This window comes from Mchenga conophoros, linkage group LG13, assembly GCF_057382185.1.
Source record: "Mchenga conophoros isolate Kocher_MC1m ecotype Shallow Benthic linkage group LG13, M_conophoros_male_GT1.1, whole genome shotgun sequence".
NCBI classification, from domain to species: domain Eukaryota; kingdom Metazoa; phylum Chordata; class Actinopteri; order Cichliformes; family Cichlidae; genus Mchenga; species Mchenga conophoros.
The window spans coordinates 19796633-19813661 of NC_140538.1; the positions used below are offsets into that span (position 1 = coordinate 19796633).

The window sequence follows — 17029 nt, forward strand, 5'->3', positions numbered from 1 at the left end:
TTTTCCAATCTTCTGTTGTCAATTTTGGTCAGTCTGTGAGAACAGTAGCCTTGGTTTCATGTTTTTAGCTGAAAAGAGTGTCACCCAGTGTGGTCTTCTGCTGCTGTAGCCCATCTGATTCAAGGTTACACGTGATACTGTTACTGCTTTCCTATCTCAAAGCAGTCTGGCCATTCTCCTCTGACTTCAACATTATATTTTCACACAGAAAACTTCCTCTGACTTTTCTGATCATTCTCCGTAAACCCTAGAGACGGTTGTGTGGTGAAAATCCCAGCAGATCAGCAGTTTATGAAATACTGGCCCCAGCCGTCTAGCACAAACAGCCATGCCACCTCCAAAATCACTTAAATCACCTTTCTTCTACATTCTGGTGCTGAGAATGAACTTGAGCAGGTCGTCTTGACCGTGTCTACAAATCTAAATGCACTGAACAGCTGCTATCCGATTGGCTAGTTAGATATGTGTTACAGAAAAGTTAAACAAGTGTGCTTAACAAAAATCACGTTTCTCTAAATTAAATAAAACATATAATAATACATATTATTATACACATAATACAACATCTTAATGTCAGCTAGACACAGAGATGTTATGACAAGGGAAAAAAAGACAGGAAAGTACAGCGTGAGTATGAAGTGTATTAAAGGCTTTTTCATGAATGTCTGAACTCAAGGGCAGTGGAGCTTTCCATGACTGCAGTGGCAGTACAGCCTTTTGCTGCTCCTCAAGCAGCTGTGTGTTGCTTAGCTGCCTGACGGAGCAGCCTCATTAGACCACGTTTCAGACTTTGTCAGTACTGACGTTGCATAACTCAGACACAGAGCAGTGTCATGGAGTGATTTATGGTTACTGTTCCTCACTGTACCCTTGGGTGCTTTAGTCTGCTGAAAACTTTGGTTTTTGGTGACTACATCAAAATAAACAGACAGCATCCGGTGACTTTCTAATAGCCAGTTTGAGGCTCATGGGGATTTTAGTGTAGAAGTAGGAGTTGTGAACAGGTGAAGCCGACCTGGAGGGGAGACTAAAATGCTGCTAAAATGACTGAAAAAATATAACACATACTCTGTTCTTCTTGCACTTCCATCACAGTTTAATTGTTCGGATCACTTGCACATTTCCGAAAAAAATAAAAAATAAAATGTAGGACCCTGTAGAGCTGTTATGTCTCTTACCTTTGGATACTGTTGGACAGGAATGAGAACTCTTTCGGAGAGCTTGATGTTTTTATTGCTGATAATGTCTAGGTATTTCTTGGTGTCACCATCTTTTCTTAATTCATCACCTTCGTACTTTTCAATCTCTGCGGAGAAACAAAATAAGTAAAAAACAACAACAGATGAGATAATAATGAGTTTGTTATGTAACTGAAAAAGCATCAGCCAATAAGCAACTGCAGAATCACAACAAAACAGCGTCATTTTAGACCAGGAACCATTAGCAGAAATTTAACTCACACACTGAATATTTTGCTGACTATTTCTTATGTCAGCTGTAAATATGCTCACGTTGCAAACTTAATAACAAAAGATAATCCCGCTGACTCCTGATATGTCCTTTCACATCAGGCCCTGCAATCTCATGATCCAGTAATTCCAATCAAAATAACAATAGAGCCAGTCACACTCAGCTCGCACTACCTCACTTCATTACGAACTGAGCTCTTGCGGGCTGTCAGGAGTCTCTCCAACGCAGCACAGCACTTATGCAGATGTTGGCTTAAACATATAAAACGTTAGATATTAGCGGGTAAAAGCCATTTGGGGCGGTTAAGATTAGATCTGTAAAGTAAGATATTAGGATCCTATTTGCAGATCACTGGTTTCAATCAAACTGCACTGTTTCTCCTTATAAATTTGCAAGGTAGGCAAATCTTGTGCAAATTGACCCAAAAGTCATTTTGTGCATCCCCAGCCTTATTGCAATAAGATGAAAGATGAAAGGTGGATATTAGGTGCCCAGTTCAGCATACTATATCAGCTTGACAGGAGTGGAAAGACTCCCTGAACAATGATATCTTTGGACAATTTTTTACAACACCTGAGCTGCAAGGCTAAAAAGGCATTTAGAAATGAAGCTGTTTGTTGTGCCTACACCCTGCTTTGTCACTAATTATCAATCATTGTAAGTTGTTGCATCACAGAAACTCATAGATGTGACTACTCCTGAGTTTATATATAGAAATTCAGGAGTTTGTTTAGAAGGGAGTATTGAACCGTTCAAAACAAATATGTACGATTTTAAATTTAAATTGATCGACTAAATTGACTTAAAAAAAAAACTAAATGTCTCAATTCGACCATGTGAACATTCAAAGCTTTAGCTCAATGTTCCGGGTCTTTTAGAGAGTTAGCTTTTGCAGTTTTATGAAGTGAAGTTGATTTTCTTCACTACTGTCTGTGAAATCACATAGACGAAAATTCAACAGCCTGAAATGAACCAATTTCTTCCCACTCGACACAATCTCTGATTGTGCCTGATTGTCCGAGGAAGATCGTTTAAATTGGATCATGTTGTCTCTTTTTTGCAGTTTCTCTGAGATGACTCTCACCAGAGCTGCAGAACCGTCTGGGAAAAAAATGGAGTTCATGAAAAGTGAGCGCAAGCAAATGAGAGGGTGCCTTTTTAGCTTTTTAGATGATTAAATATGCTTAATTACAAAAAAGTAAAAAAATAAGGTTTTGTTCATCGCTTCTAAAAGACTTTCTTATATTACACAAAACCTTATATTTTTATCAGATCACTTCCACTTGTATCAAAAATATGCAAAACCATATTTTTCAATGTAGCCCAGAGCGGCAGTGACAGAAAGGACAGCTTTATGTAAACCAAGCAAACACTGAGCAACACTCACCCAGACCTTCATTACCTGCCACTGAAAGCAGACTGCACCTAATGCTGCTTGTGGAGAGCACAGGTAAACAAGACCCCTCCAACCTTTTATTTCCCTCAACATAGCTGATTCACCCCTCCTTATGTGACACTTGACACCAGACAAGTGTCCCCAGATAAGAGGAGCTAACATAATACGCCTTTGTAAAAATAACATTTTGCCAAAGGAGATAAACCAAATGCAGCTCAACACACTTTTATATTTTGAATTACTTTGGCTTTTCATACAGTGGAAAAACAAATAGTAAAGCGCTAAAAATGAAAATGAAGCATGCTATCTGAGGAAGCTAGTCTGTTTTTAATTACGCTAGCCATGGGGATGTCACAGTCAATCAGTTGATTGTAAAATGTACAAACTTGTGATCCTTTAACTTTTTCTCTATTGGCATTATCAAAAAACAAACAAAAAAACCCCCCAAACCTATATCTACTGACGTTCATTGTTTATTCATGGCTTTCTAGCAATTGTTAGCATGCTGGTGGTTAAAATTAAAATATAACTGTCACGGTTCTGGGTCATGTTGACCCAGCTTTCTGTTTTCCATGATTTGGTGTTTTTCTAGATTATGATTTATGATTTGATTAATCAGTGATACTGTTTTGATTATGATTATTATTTAGTAGGCTTTGGTCAGTGTCAAGTCTGTCTCTCTCTGTCTAGTCCGTGTCTTAGTAAAGTGTGTTTTGTTTCCTGTTTTACTTTGAAGGTTCTTGTTCCTGTCTGATGTCAGTGTTCCGGCTTTGCTCTCCCTGTCTCGTTAGGTCTTATTTCTCCCAGCTGTGTTCCCCTTCTGTCTCTAATTCCTTGATGACTCCCTCAGTGTATTTAAGCCCAGTGTGTCTTTGTGTCAGTGTTGTGTTGTTAACGTCTGTTCACCCTCGCTTCCTCTGTGTGTTCCGTTTGCCAGCCTGCCAACCTGTCTAGTTATTCTGTTCACCCAGTTTAGTTAGTTTTTTTCCTGTTCAGTTTCATACCTGCAATAAAGCTGTGTGCTTTGAGTTACTTCCGCCTCCGTGAGTCCTGCGTTTTGGGTCCTCTCTTCCTGCCTGCCTACACACAGACATGACAATAACCTGCTGTTTTAGCCAGTCAGACATTTAGTTTAAATACCTCTGTGCCTAATAGATTTTAAACAATGTTTTGTTTCCTTCGATTAACAAAGCCTTTTAGTGGAGCAACCTCAGAGATGAGGTTCGGGTCAGTGGATGGGTCAACAAAACATTTTTTTGATAACAGATGGAAGTTGACTTTGTGTTTTACCTTAGGGACTTTTTTAAAAGTATCATTTACTTTCTGCTGGGTAGGCAAGCATTATTTGCCACTCTGTTAGTCATTTTAAAGGAGGCAGATGTAGAACATCATAAATTTCCTCTTGTACTCTGTGCCGAGTTGTGCCCTGTAACTGCCTGAAACACGATCTGTTCATAGTTCACCTGCAAAATATCCATTTGAGAGCTATTTGTTGTTACGGTCAAATCGACTCATTTTATTTTGAGAGATAAACAAAAATATTGGGATCAAAATGACCCCAGTTGGTGTCACCATACAAACATAACAAAAATACTGTTTTCTGGAAATTATATAAAATGACATTTATTGAATCAGAGAATAATTAAAAAAATCATTTAAAGACTAATGTGGATTGCACTAAAATGATAACAATCAGGCTATTTTTCAGATGCTTTAAGAAGAAATCTGTTAACATTTTATTGTGATGGTTGTTTCTTACAGTAGTTTGGTAGCACTTGTGTTTTGCTGCTGGGATGAGGATTGATGGGATAGACACTTATTCTGGTCTGCAAACTGCAGGTGAACCAAAGAGGCAATTGCATATAAAGGAAAAGGAAAGAGAATAAACAGGCTTGCAATCTATAAATCCCGAGACACACTCGCACTGATATCATCTTTGTCAAAATAGCAGGAAGCAAAAGGAGACTAAAGATCAGAGAAGCAAGAATGTGCTTTGAAGGTCACTGGTTACAGTCTGCACACTGGACAGAAAAAAAATCTCATTTGGGGAGCTAAATGAGTAAAAGCCTCTCAGTGACTATTGTGGTGCTCTTGATCTTCTTTGTTGCACTGCCCAAACTGCTTCAGCAGAGCTTCTCAGCAGCCACGGCTGAAAAAAATGTTGGTTTTACTGGGCAGCTAGCACATATATGTGTGCAACTGTACAAGTTGAGAGACAGAGTTTTGCTGAGAAAAAAGAAAATATGCCCAGTCAGCCTGCCGTAGCTTAAAGTTAAATACATCTGCTGTATGTGACAACAGAGAGCATCAACAGAGACTGAGAAACAGCTTGAAGTTTATTTATCTTGGACACTATAAAGATGTCATGCAAACCTGTCTTCACAAATAAATCACCTAGTTTGTATTTGAAATTCGGATGTCAGGTTTAGCTGTATGTTTTTTTTCCCCCAGCAACTTGTTGCTCTAAGTAAACCATCTGCACCACAAGAAAACTTGATAGACAATCCTAACTTAATCTTGTTTCCAAGCAAAGTAAAAATATCCCGTTTCCCATTAGCAGTTCAGTGACAGCAGAAGAAGGAGAATTGAAGGCATCATTTGATGCCCGACTATTTTTCCTCACATTGTAGCTTTACTGCACTAATTCTCAACCTGGGGAAAGCGTAACCCAGAGGGCACATTAAAAAGATTAGCTCAACTAATTTAAAAAAAGGGAAATTACAAATTAATTTAAGAATTTAATGGGCCTGAACAGGTTTAAGCAGAAAACAGCTAATTACAAGTGATGTGTAAGCAGTTCTCATAGACTGCAGACTTGACATAAATAGCAAACATTAAAAAAATATCTGTAAAATAGATTATTAGAGTTTTAAAAGTAATGGAAAAATTATTTTTTTTAAAGTAACCAAGATACCAAGTCTCTGGACTGTTTCACTGGTTTCCAGTTATTGTTGTTGCCATACAGGCTATTTTTTGATTATGCAGTTTGTTCTACTGCTGACTAGCAGCCATTGTTTTTTTTTTTTAAAAAAAAGGTGTGTCTAAGATATAATTATATCCAGGTCTAAGATGATTTTGGTGAGATTACACTGTGCTTATTTCTCTGATTTTCTGTTGATGTTGTGTGAATCTGATGTGAATAAAGAAAAACGTAAATCCAGAGAAAGCAGATGTATGGTGGTAAAATGAGTCACCATAATGAATCCATCCATCTTCTTCGGTTTATCCGGGGCCGGGTTGCGGGGGCAGCAGCATAAGAAGAGAAGCCCAGACCTCTCTCTCCCCACCCACCTCCTCCAGCTTGTCTGGGGGAACACCAAGGCATTCTCAGGCCAGCCTCCCCCGTGTCCTGCCTCAGGACCCAGAACCTGCTACCTTATTGTAGTGGAGGGTTTGTGTGTCCCAGGAATCCAGGGGGCTATGTTATCCAGGGGCTTTTGCCCTCTGGTAGGGTCTTCCATGGCAAATTGGTCCTGGGTGAGGGACCGGACAAAGAGCGATTCAGAAGACCCCTATGAGTAGAACATCAAGGGAACAGTTCACCCTGCCCAGGTTACCAGGGCTCCACCCTGGGTGCCTGGGTGAAAGCGTCTAGAGGCCAGGCCTTAGTCCATGGGGCCGGCCAGGCACAGCGCAAAAAAGGGACATGGGGCCATCCTCCTGCAGGCCCACCACCTGCAGGAGACGCAGTAGAGGTCAGGTGCACTGCATGCTGGGCGGCGGCCAGGAACAGAGGCCCTGGTGGACTGATCCCCAGCTACCAAGACAAAATGAATCCAATCAAAATTATATCCGTCCACTTCTGCAGGTCTGATCAACTTCAATTCAGCACAGATTAAATACATGATGTATATCAAGACATCCAACGCAGAGCAAGCTCAGGATGTCCTGGAATCTGACATGTGCTTTGTATAGACAAACAATACACTCAGTAAGCATCCTCCTCTTTTCACTCTGCTCTTTTTTTATTTTGCAAAGCTGGTTGAAAGACTTCAGACCTTGAATAATCTGCAGACTGATTGATGAGTATTAAAAAAAAACTGCAGACAAAAAATTGCTAGACGACATATTCAGACTCCCTCAGTTGTACAAGGTTTGTATGTTTGCGGTTGTATTTTCACTTTGCAAGGATTCAAGGTCTTTCTGTACTTTACAGATGTGCAGAATTCATCTGCTGATTTGTTTTAAGTTTCCCTTAATCCCTAAAATCTGTTGGAAAAGTCAATTAAGGTAAGATTAGAGACTCGCTGACTGATATTAAAATTCTCAAAAATCTTTGATTTACACAGTGGTGAACCAGTCAGTGCTGAACTGAGTGATTATTACTTTATGTGCTTTAGTGCATTGTGGGCATTGTTGAGCGCTCCCATTAGTTAGACAGCTAAATTATTCACTGATTTCTTTTAGCCACTGAATAGTATATCTAGAATAATGACTTCACAATGGAAAAAATAAATCAGTGCAATTACTCTCCAATAAGTGATTGCTTGTTCACATCAAATACAGAAAGACGAAGCAGTAGTGCTTCGCCTGGCCAGAGTGGACCTAGTAGGGGGAATGAACAGCAAGACATGCAATTAGCTTTGGCTCTTTTTCACAGTTTTGACCGATGAATATTAAAATGTTGGAAATGTGCTCCTCTGTTTGGCCACATGCTGTTTATGTGTTTTCAGCCGAGCTGCACTTAGGCAAATGTAGCACTTGGCAGACTGTTTAAGTTGTAAATTTTTAGTGTAAGCATTATATTTTCAGAATGTGTGATGAAAGTGGAACGAGCAATTACTAATCATACCATTTACATATGAAAAGCAAGGAAATGTGCATTTTAAACTCATCTCATGACATGATTACAATGACAAGATAGAAACAATCGTTTTGATGGAAGATTTTTCTGGTACTGTTGCACATTTGCAGGGGTGGGCACTCTGACTTTTTTTGGGGTTACATTTTTCTCTGTCTCCTACTGCCTTATTTGTAAGTTCCCTGTGATATGTGAACATTCAAGACACACAGTAATATAATCTGTTATCTAATATCTATTGTCTGAGTGCTGCGGCTTTGGCTCATTTCTGTTGCTCAAGATGCTAGTGACCTTGGAATTTAATCTTATTCGACCCATGCACTCATTGTAAGTCACTCTTGATAAGGGTGTCGGCTAAATACTGAAAAATGTAATTTCAATGTCTCACCCGCCCCTGAAATGTAATTTTTGTGTCCTTTTGATAGGTCATAACACATGGGGTGCTGCTTATGTGTCACAGCGAGGTGGGTCACTGCTGGATACTGAGCACGCTGTAATGGATGTGATGAAAATGTAAGCAACCATTTATAAACGAGAGAGAAAGATAAGTGAAAATCAATTCTTAGTGTTCACAGATATAATGGCTCTCTGTGGCAAACATCAGAATGTGAGGTATACAGTGAAAAGTTTAAGGCACCTCGGATGTTTAGCTTCTTCTCATCCATTCTCTGTAAGGAGGAACTCCGACTGGTCCCAAATTCTGCAGCATGACAATGAGCTCAAACATCCCGCCTGAATCATAAAAACACTATCTTCAGCAACAAGAGGAACAGGAAGAACAGCATGATGTGGTATTCCCCAAGGAGATGCTGAGATTGACTAAATGTGCAGAAAAACTGTGGTAAGTTTTCAAAAGTGTCTTGAACATTCTAAAAGCCATCTGTGTACCAAACAGAACTGATGCCTTACAAATCGGTGTGTAAGGTACAAAGCAAATAAAGGATATACAGGCACAGGTGTAATTTTTAAAGAGTGGGTTTTATTCTAATCCAAAGAAAAAGTAATCACAGAAATAAATAAAAACTGAAATAGACCCATAATAGAGGTAAACTAAGCAGAACTTTACTCCATAACACTGCTTAACTTAACAAAACCTTATCTTAACAAACAACTCAAGATATACATTAGTGGACTAAACCATTAAAATGCAAAGGGAGAAAGCAACGAGACAATAACTAAATTGGTTGGTTGGTTCAGTCCATTTGGTTGGCCAGCAACACCCTCAACCTCTTCCTTAGCTCAAACCAGGAAGGACTGCGGAAGCAGGCAGGTAAATCACAAAGGCAATAGTAATTAATAAGTAATTAATGCAGCTTCTATAAATCAGTGACAAAACAATGCAAACCCAAAGTATGCACCATCATTTAGAATACAGTGTAGTGCCATAAAGTGCATCGGAACAAATTAATCTCCTTCCTCTTTCGGCTATTCCCTTTGCTGCCACAGCAGATCACACTATCCCCTGCATCCTCTTCTGTCACACCAACCTTCTGCATTCATTAGATCCATGAACCTCCTCTATGGTCTTCCTCTTCTTCTGCCTGGCAGTTCCATATTCAACATCAACGGTCCAGTAACCTCCTGAGACACAGTCCACTCATTTATGTCTTCTGTAATGTACATTGGTCTATATCTTTTGACATATTTGAGCTACCCTACTAAGTTCTGATGTCCCCAATCGAGGACATCCTGGCCTTTGCAATGATATCCCATGTTTTTGAGTGGTCCTTTTAGCTCCAAAGAGGCAGGAAACACAAAAAAAGTTAAACTGAAGGATAATTTTTTCCCTCGTTTCTCATATGTCCTCTATCCCTCCTCCGCACATGTCCAAACCATCTCACTGTTGCTTCTCATGCTTTTTTTCCCCAAACGCTCAACCTGAGCTGTCCCTCTGATGTACTCATTTCTAATCCTGCCCGTCCTGGACTCTCGCAGTCAAAATCTCAGCATGTACCATCTCCAGCTCCACCTCCCGTATTTCTCTTAGTCCCACCGTCTATGAACCATAAATCACAGCATAGGTCTCACTACCACCTTGTAAACAAATTCAGCAACTTAATTAAACCAAAGAAACTAAGTGGTTGTCATGTAGCTCTAGAGACTGCAAATTTACTTAAATGTGGGAATGTTGTGGGAGACTGAAACCATAACTCTGTTTGATTTATGCGTGTGTGGAGAGTGGAAGAATATTACCACATTATTAATTTAACTGTGTGTTTGTGGTTGTGTACAATCACCACAGGTTGTTTTTTCCACCAAAAGAATTAATAAAGTTTTGTATTTCCTGCTGATTTTTTTATTGCTTAATACTATTTAATCACAGTTTTATAAAAAGCATACTCATTGAAACGAGAAATTTATAAGCGTCTGTGTGCGTTCTGAAGAGTGCTTATACCACTGCAATATGTACTCTAAGTGTATTCTTAACTATGCAAAAAGAAAGCTCATGTATTGAAGAAGATTTTTGAAGCATTATCTTGATAATCAAACTTAAACACAAGTCCAGAAAGTGCAGGAGAGGAATCAGTGGAAACCTTGAGTGCTCATATACTAATAGCAGTAACTAAATGTAAGGAGAAAATGAACAGACTGAGAAGAAAAGTTCTTCAAGATGCAGATTAAAGTGTATTTTGAGCCCAAACTATGCTAATGTCTAAAATTGCACTTGGCATGGTGTTGGGCCTCCTCCATATCTATATTCCGATTTGATTCAGAGAAGTCTACATCCTTCAAATTTCATGCAGATTTTATTTGCATTGTCACTCTCGCTAGCAGCACTTGTATTTGAGATAATATATACCCTTTTACAATGCTTAGTGAAAATGTAAATTATCTTGACATGGAGAAATGCCTCTTTCAGAAATGGAATGACAGAGTAGTGCACACATTTAGTTTTTTTTCTTAACAGACAGTTTTCTTGTCTGTCTCCCTGTCTGCTTTGCTTGCTGCCTTATTAGAAATCCCACCGGTTTTCATGGCAAGACGAGGCTGCATGGTATGTAGGCAAGCCTTACAAAGAAAACCACTGGGATCTATTAAAGGCTTGCCTTTCTTTACACTGACATGAGCCCACGTTCAGACTAACTACACAGTTCTTTAGGCTGAGGAAACTTAAAGTGCAAAACTTGAAAGAAGTGACTCTTATCTGTCAGTCTGAGGAATCATTAGCCTCATGCAGCAATGTCCAAGAAAAAAAATCTTCATTTGAGATTGTGGAGCAAAGTTGTAGCAGTTTCAAAATACTCTACATACAGTTTTGATTGTATAATATACCAATATATTCATACATTCTGTCTAACAACCCTTGCTGCTTCATAAGAGGAAGCTTAGTTTCAGCTCGACAAGAGAATTATCCCCACCCACCCGTAGTTTACAGCCGCGGACTGGAGCTTTGTTCCAAAGAGTTTTAAATCAGCTCAAAGAGAGACAAACGGTTTTAGAAGCAACATAACATAAACACAAACAGTAAATAATTTGTTTCATAAATATGGAGATGCTAACTGTGACCATGGTTAATCCATGTTATGCTGTCGATTGTGCATGATGTTAATAACACAGGATTACATGCTTTGATATTCAGTGATAAATAGCTGCAAATCTGTAAATCTGTAAACACAGTTTATCTTGCTGTCCACTGATACCCATAGACTGACAACACAAGATAACAAGTCTGTGCTGAACATTTTTTCACATGCTGCCCACGGCTGATTGTTTTGGACATTGCAAGACTGACTGAACTGACAGTTTATTATACTGATTGGCCACTTTTGTGTTTGATGAATACAGAGAGGTTTCTGTTTACTGACTTTGCCAACAGCATTCTTCTCAGACAAATGCATTGCAATGTATTATATACTTTTTTTTTTTTTACAGTATTGTACTCTAATATTGAAGACTGTACTGTATTGTTAATTATGGGGCACTGTAGTGTGTGTATTTGTTGTGAACTGTTGAAACTGCTCTGAGAAAAAAGTCAGTAAAAAAAAACAAAAACATAGGTATCCTCGTGTAACATGCTAATTGCAGTTCATAGTGGTGGATGGCATTCTTTGATTGCATCCTGACTGTGTGAGTTAGGCTTGAGTACATATGGCAAAGTGTACTGTGTGACAGATGATCCCATCTGGATCCCAGTTAGCGACAAGAATGGGAGTGTCAGGTGTCTCATCAACACATTTCAACAGGAAAGCTCAAGGGGTCGAACAGCAGATCGCGCACACACCCCGTCCAGCAGCTAATTAACACAAAGTGTGACTTTACATTTTTAAACAAACATGTCAGAACCCAAAATTAGCATACACGCATGATCTAATAAATTAGTTAAATCAACTGCCTTCAGAATCACCAACATTTTTAGCACACAGGAAAACCAGAAGAAAGCATTTCACTGAGTGTTTTACAGTCATGTAACATATGACAGCATTTTATGTTTAATTTTGTCATTTTATGGCTGATATATTGTTTTGTACAGGAATACGTTCCTGGTAAGTCCACACAGGTTAATCCATTCACATTTATGATAATCATTCAGCCTTTCACTCCAGTAGCACGTCACTCAAACCTTTATCCAAGCTTTTATAGCACTGCACATCAACCAGACTTGTGCAATTACAGGAAGAGAGACCACGCAGTCTACGAGAAAATGCAAAAGTTGCATCTCTGGGCTGAATGAGCTGAGCTGAGTTTTTGTGTTTGCTTTGAGGTGACACACTTCCTATCAGAAGTGACACATTCTCAGCATGTGAATGAGATGAAGGCTACAAAGTACTTTAAATGCTGCAGGCTGATTGCGGCACTCTGTTGACATACAGTAACATTATTCTGGAGGAAAGGCTTTACAGCATGTTTCACTGACATTTTCTGTTCTCCATTACCTTGATGGCATTTATCCTGTAAGAGGAGGTGTGCATCTATCAATTTTCGTTCAGTCAGAAATCTATGACTCATGATGCAATAATTACAAACACTTTGATTTTAGCCTCCAAGGTTTAGCTCACGTGGAATAATTAAAATATTAGAGAGGTGATATTTGGCTTGATAAATGACCACACAATTCACATATTTAACAGAAAAAATACTGGCTGGCAGCACACAGTATAACAGGATTAAGAGCACGTTTACCTTAATACAGTACTATGATTGTTGGACTGACGAATGTGGCACCTTTTTGATTATTCTTGCCCTGAAGTCAATGAGAAATCCTCAAGGAAGACATTGGCTTTATTTTATGTGAGCCAGCGCATTGATCTTGGCGGACAGTGGGGTTACAATAACCCCCTCTGACTGTACACATACTTTATTGTCTCTGCTCACAGCATTTGTTCACTTGAAGTTTTGGGAAAAACCCAACAAAAGTTCCTCACTGGAGCCGAAGAGCAGTGTCTACATTAAACGCACAGCACAGAGAATTCAACTGTCGCCACGCAAGCACTCAAAGTGTGTTAAAAACAAGCTCACATCAGCTCACTGTACTGCCCCAAAATTCAATGCAATTGTGCTTTCACGTTAGAATGAACATCGTGACTGTCGCCAAGTCCAACATTCAGAGTGCATTAGACTTGAAAAAAGATATATATTCTATATACACACACATATATACTTCACTTACCTTCTGCAAGCAGGCGCACCGCATGCACAAAGGAGGGGTCCAGGCTGTTTTTCTCGGACACCAGCTCAGGTAGGTACTTATCTGGATGCATCTTTATCACAGCGGACCTCTTCACCGGCAGTGCAGGTGAGACGGCAGGAGTGCTGAACGTCACAATGCAACTATAACCCTTGCCGCTCCTGCTTCTTGGTAGCTGTAGTCTACCGGTCTTAATGAGGAACACCAGCAAAACCCCCTCCAAAAATTGGTCTTCCAGTGTCTCCCGAGATGCTTGACTGGGGTAGGGGTGGGGGTGCTGATTTGTGATTCAAAGGTGTGAGCCCATCTCTGCTACCGCTGCCTGCTGCCTCTCCTCGGCACCCCGCCAGACTCAGTGGGTCTGCAGACCGCGCTGCTCCCCGCCCCTCAGCAACATTATTGGCCATATTCTGGGACTGGCGCTGCTGAAACACCAAGAAAGGTCCCCACTGAGCGTAAAGGAAATGCTCAGTGTTCTTTAAGGGAATTGCTTTAAAAAGGATGGGGTTGCATTTGGTTGCTGTTGACAACGGTCTCTGAAGCTGGAAACTTTAATAATATTGGATATAGTACTCCGCGGAGAACAAATAAAGCATGCTAGTAAAGTTTTGTTGCGCTAACAGACTGTACCATATAAATGTCGCTTAATTAAATGGGGGTTTTTTATGCAGCTCGTGAGTTTCAAAGTAACTACAAAGTCAGTACAAAGTAGCCCGCAGGCATTCACCTATGAGGGACAACACAACTATTCATGGTGCTAAACACTGGCTGCTGTCTGATTTGTTTGTACATATTGAATTTGTCTTAGATAACCAAAAACTAGCTTACAGCATACTGTTCTTCAGACTCCACATCACATGATCAACTTCATTAACTCTATTCCACATGCTAAAGCAGGGGTGTCAAACATAAGGCTTAGGGACCCAAATCAGTCTGGCAAAGACTCTAATCCTGTCCCACTGGACAGCTTTGGAAACTGTCGACAAAGGCATAGACACATGGCTATTGATGCTATTTTTGTGTTTTGTACTGTCTACCACAGAAATTTCACGGAGGGGAGGGGGGTTTGATTTATTGTGTATCCATTCCACAGTATCCATTGTGCACATGGATTAATTTTTTTCTGTTTACATCTTTAAGTCATACTGACAGATTTCCCAGCAGCATTTCTTTACCATGTAGAAAAACCAAGATGTACTTTTGAAACTGAACATTGTTTTTCTTATATCAAAATGTCTCAAGGTTTAAATGTGCAATTAAACTTGCACATTTAAACCTTGATACCTGGTAAATGATACAAAATAAGTTTTACATTGATGCTGTGAAGGAAGTCTGGCTGTATTGTCACAGAGTGAAAACATATATTTCAAGGTATGCATGCTAAATAATCCATTCATTAGTTTTTCCATGTTACTTAATGAACTTATGTCAGCAAAAACAACAACAACAACAAAACCCCCCAGAGATGCATAATTTGCAATGCTGGTCAGATCTTTTCCTTACATCCTTTGAGGTGGATCCCCTCTTAAGGTCAACTCTAGTAGAGCTTTAGCTGCTTGCATAGTTAGTGGCAGACTTGGCTTAAAGAAGCTTTAATATAAATAGATATTTAATAATAAAGTGAATTCTTCACTTACTCATCAAGAGCCAGCGTTAGTGGTGTCTGCACTGTAAGCATGAATGTTTATGTCTCTTCAAATGGCTCTCTTGTCCCCAAGCCATGATATTGACTTGAATCCAAAAGTCATCTTCGGCACAGCATGCAGGCTGCTTTACTAACTCACAAATTAGATTTGAGCAGATGAGGCTGGTGAACGACCAATTCTGGCTCCACTTGACCTTTAGAGTTGTTTCTCCCCGCACTGATCAGAATCATAAAGGCTCCTCGCGGCTGCAAACAGCAATGCTTTGTGAATATGAGTCAATTATGTTCATAGTATTTAGGATTCTTCTCAGTTTTGGTAGAATTTAATATTTTCTGAGAAACCAGAACATTTGTCTCGGAAATCTAGTGCTGTTGTTTTGGGGTGCTCTGTGGTACATTAATGGCTGGAAATACCCATAAAACTGAGCCAATGGTTTCTTTCATTTAAATTGTGTATTGGCATTGAAGATTACAGAGTATGACTTTTTTTTATGGCTTTTTAAGGTGATTTAAAAGACTGTTTTAGAGGCCAGAATACCCAAGCGGGTTTGTCTGACAGAACTATTTCATTAATCTGCTTATTTCTGCAATGCCAAACAAGCCTTAAAGGAGTTAGTATTGATTAAAACTTCACACTTACATCCTCTTTCCATTTATTTTTCATTAAGTTCTCTCTATGAAATCAGACACAGCTTTATTTTTCTTTTTGAAAGCCTAAAACAAGCAGCTATGCCCACGTTGGCCAGTACTGTCTTTGCATTTCATGCTCGCTGGACCTTCACTGATTTAATTCCATTCAATAAAATGATTTATGACAGCGTTAATGCAAATCATGCTGCTGTTGCTGTGACTATTAATGGTAATGAGGGTTATGACGGTTAATGTGTTTGAGTCTTGTAAGTCTATAGTATGTTTGTAGATATAAACTAATGCACGCACATCGGAATAGACACACACCACACACACCAACAGATGAAAACAATAGCAAAAAAAAAAACATAGACAGCTTATTAAAACTATAGTTTTTAATACATTTCTAAATATTTTTATAGAAAAATGTCTGCTTTCATCATCTCAACGAGATGGAAAATAATCCAAAATTAAGACAACACAAGACTGAAACTAGTGGAGAGGCAAAAGCAAATCAATTTCCAAAAACTCCCATCTTAACATTCCAAATTTTACTGCATAAAAAAACTGTTATATTTCTTCTCACTTCAACTTTTTATTTTTAAAAATAATGAAAGAGATGGTTTTCTCTATGAACACTTCCCAGCTGCTCTCCAGGCTGTAGTGAAACAGTGAAAAGTGTGAAGCGAATCAGAAATGTAGATCATTTGCTACAAAGTAAAAGTTGCACCTTTTTCTACCAACCGGTGGTTATATCATGCCCAATATGGCAAACAATTATTGAGCAATGTGCACGTGACTTTACATGAGAAACCTCAACATGACCCAAAGTCTTTTTTGCAAACAACAGCTATCACCATCTGGTGGCCTACGGATAGATTGCAGGTTCAAGACACTTCTCCAGTGGGTTCATATTTATGACCCTTAAATCATGTCCATGTTTTATACTGTTTATGATGTCACGGTGGCAACATCCATCTTTTATTTACAGTCTATCAACAGAACTACTAGGGTCAGAACTTAAAATTAGAAAGTTTAGCTTTCTGTGTGTGAGTAAAATTTAAACTTCTTTTAACTTCTTTAAGAAAATACTTTTATCAAAGTATAACTGACACTACAATTTTAATATCAACGTTTCCTCTTGGTTTGGTCATAACTAGTATGTATGTTTCTTTATATGCGGTCTATGCATTTGATGGACTCTTGCAGCCCTCTACTGGTCAAAGTGCAACGTTATACATTTTACTGACGGACTGGTAACACTATCGTTAAAAATTTACATTATGGCAACGCTTTAATGTAAGGCATTTAACACCAGAACACCTCTGGGTAACATCAAATTAGTTTAGAAGAAGTTGTTTATCTCCTTTTGTTCGCTTTAATCTGTTTTCACATTTTCACGGAGCTATATTTTCCTTTTATAAAAGTTTGTATTTTAAAGTTTGTTGCTGATTCTCTGTA

General features: G+C 39.0%; 1 protein-coding gene across 3 annotated transcripts in view; it reads right to left on the bottom strand.

The window, feature by feature from the left end:
- khdrbs2 (KH domain containing, RNA binding, signal transduction associated 2) overlaps positions 1 to 13718 on the bottom strand; it is a 78358-nt gene extending 64640 nt beyond the window's left edge. For all 3 annotated transcript variants that reach the window (XR_014894848.1, XR_014894847.1, XM_085297087.1), the window contains exons 1-2: positions 13276 to 13718; positions 1179 to 1306 (exon numbers count right to left, since the gene is read on the bottom strand). Coding sequence is in view for 1 of the 3 variants with exons in the window: in XM_085297087.1 (XP_085153213.1) it covers positions 1179 to 1306; positions 13276 to 13366 (219 nt within the window). In the remaining 2 variants the exon portion in view is untranslated. The remainder of the gene's footprint in view (positions 1 to 1178; positions 1307 to 13275) is intronic.
- Between the last annotated feature and the right edge of the window lie 3311 nt (positions 13719 to 17029).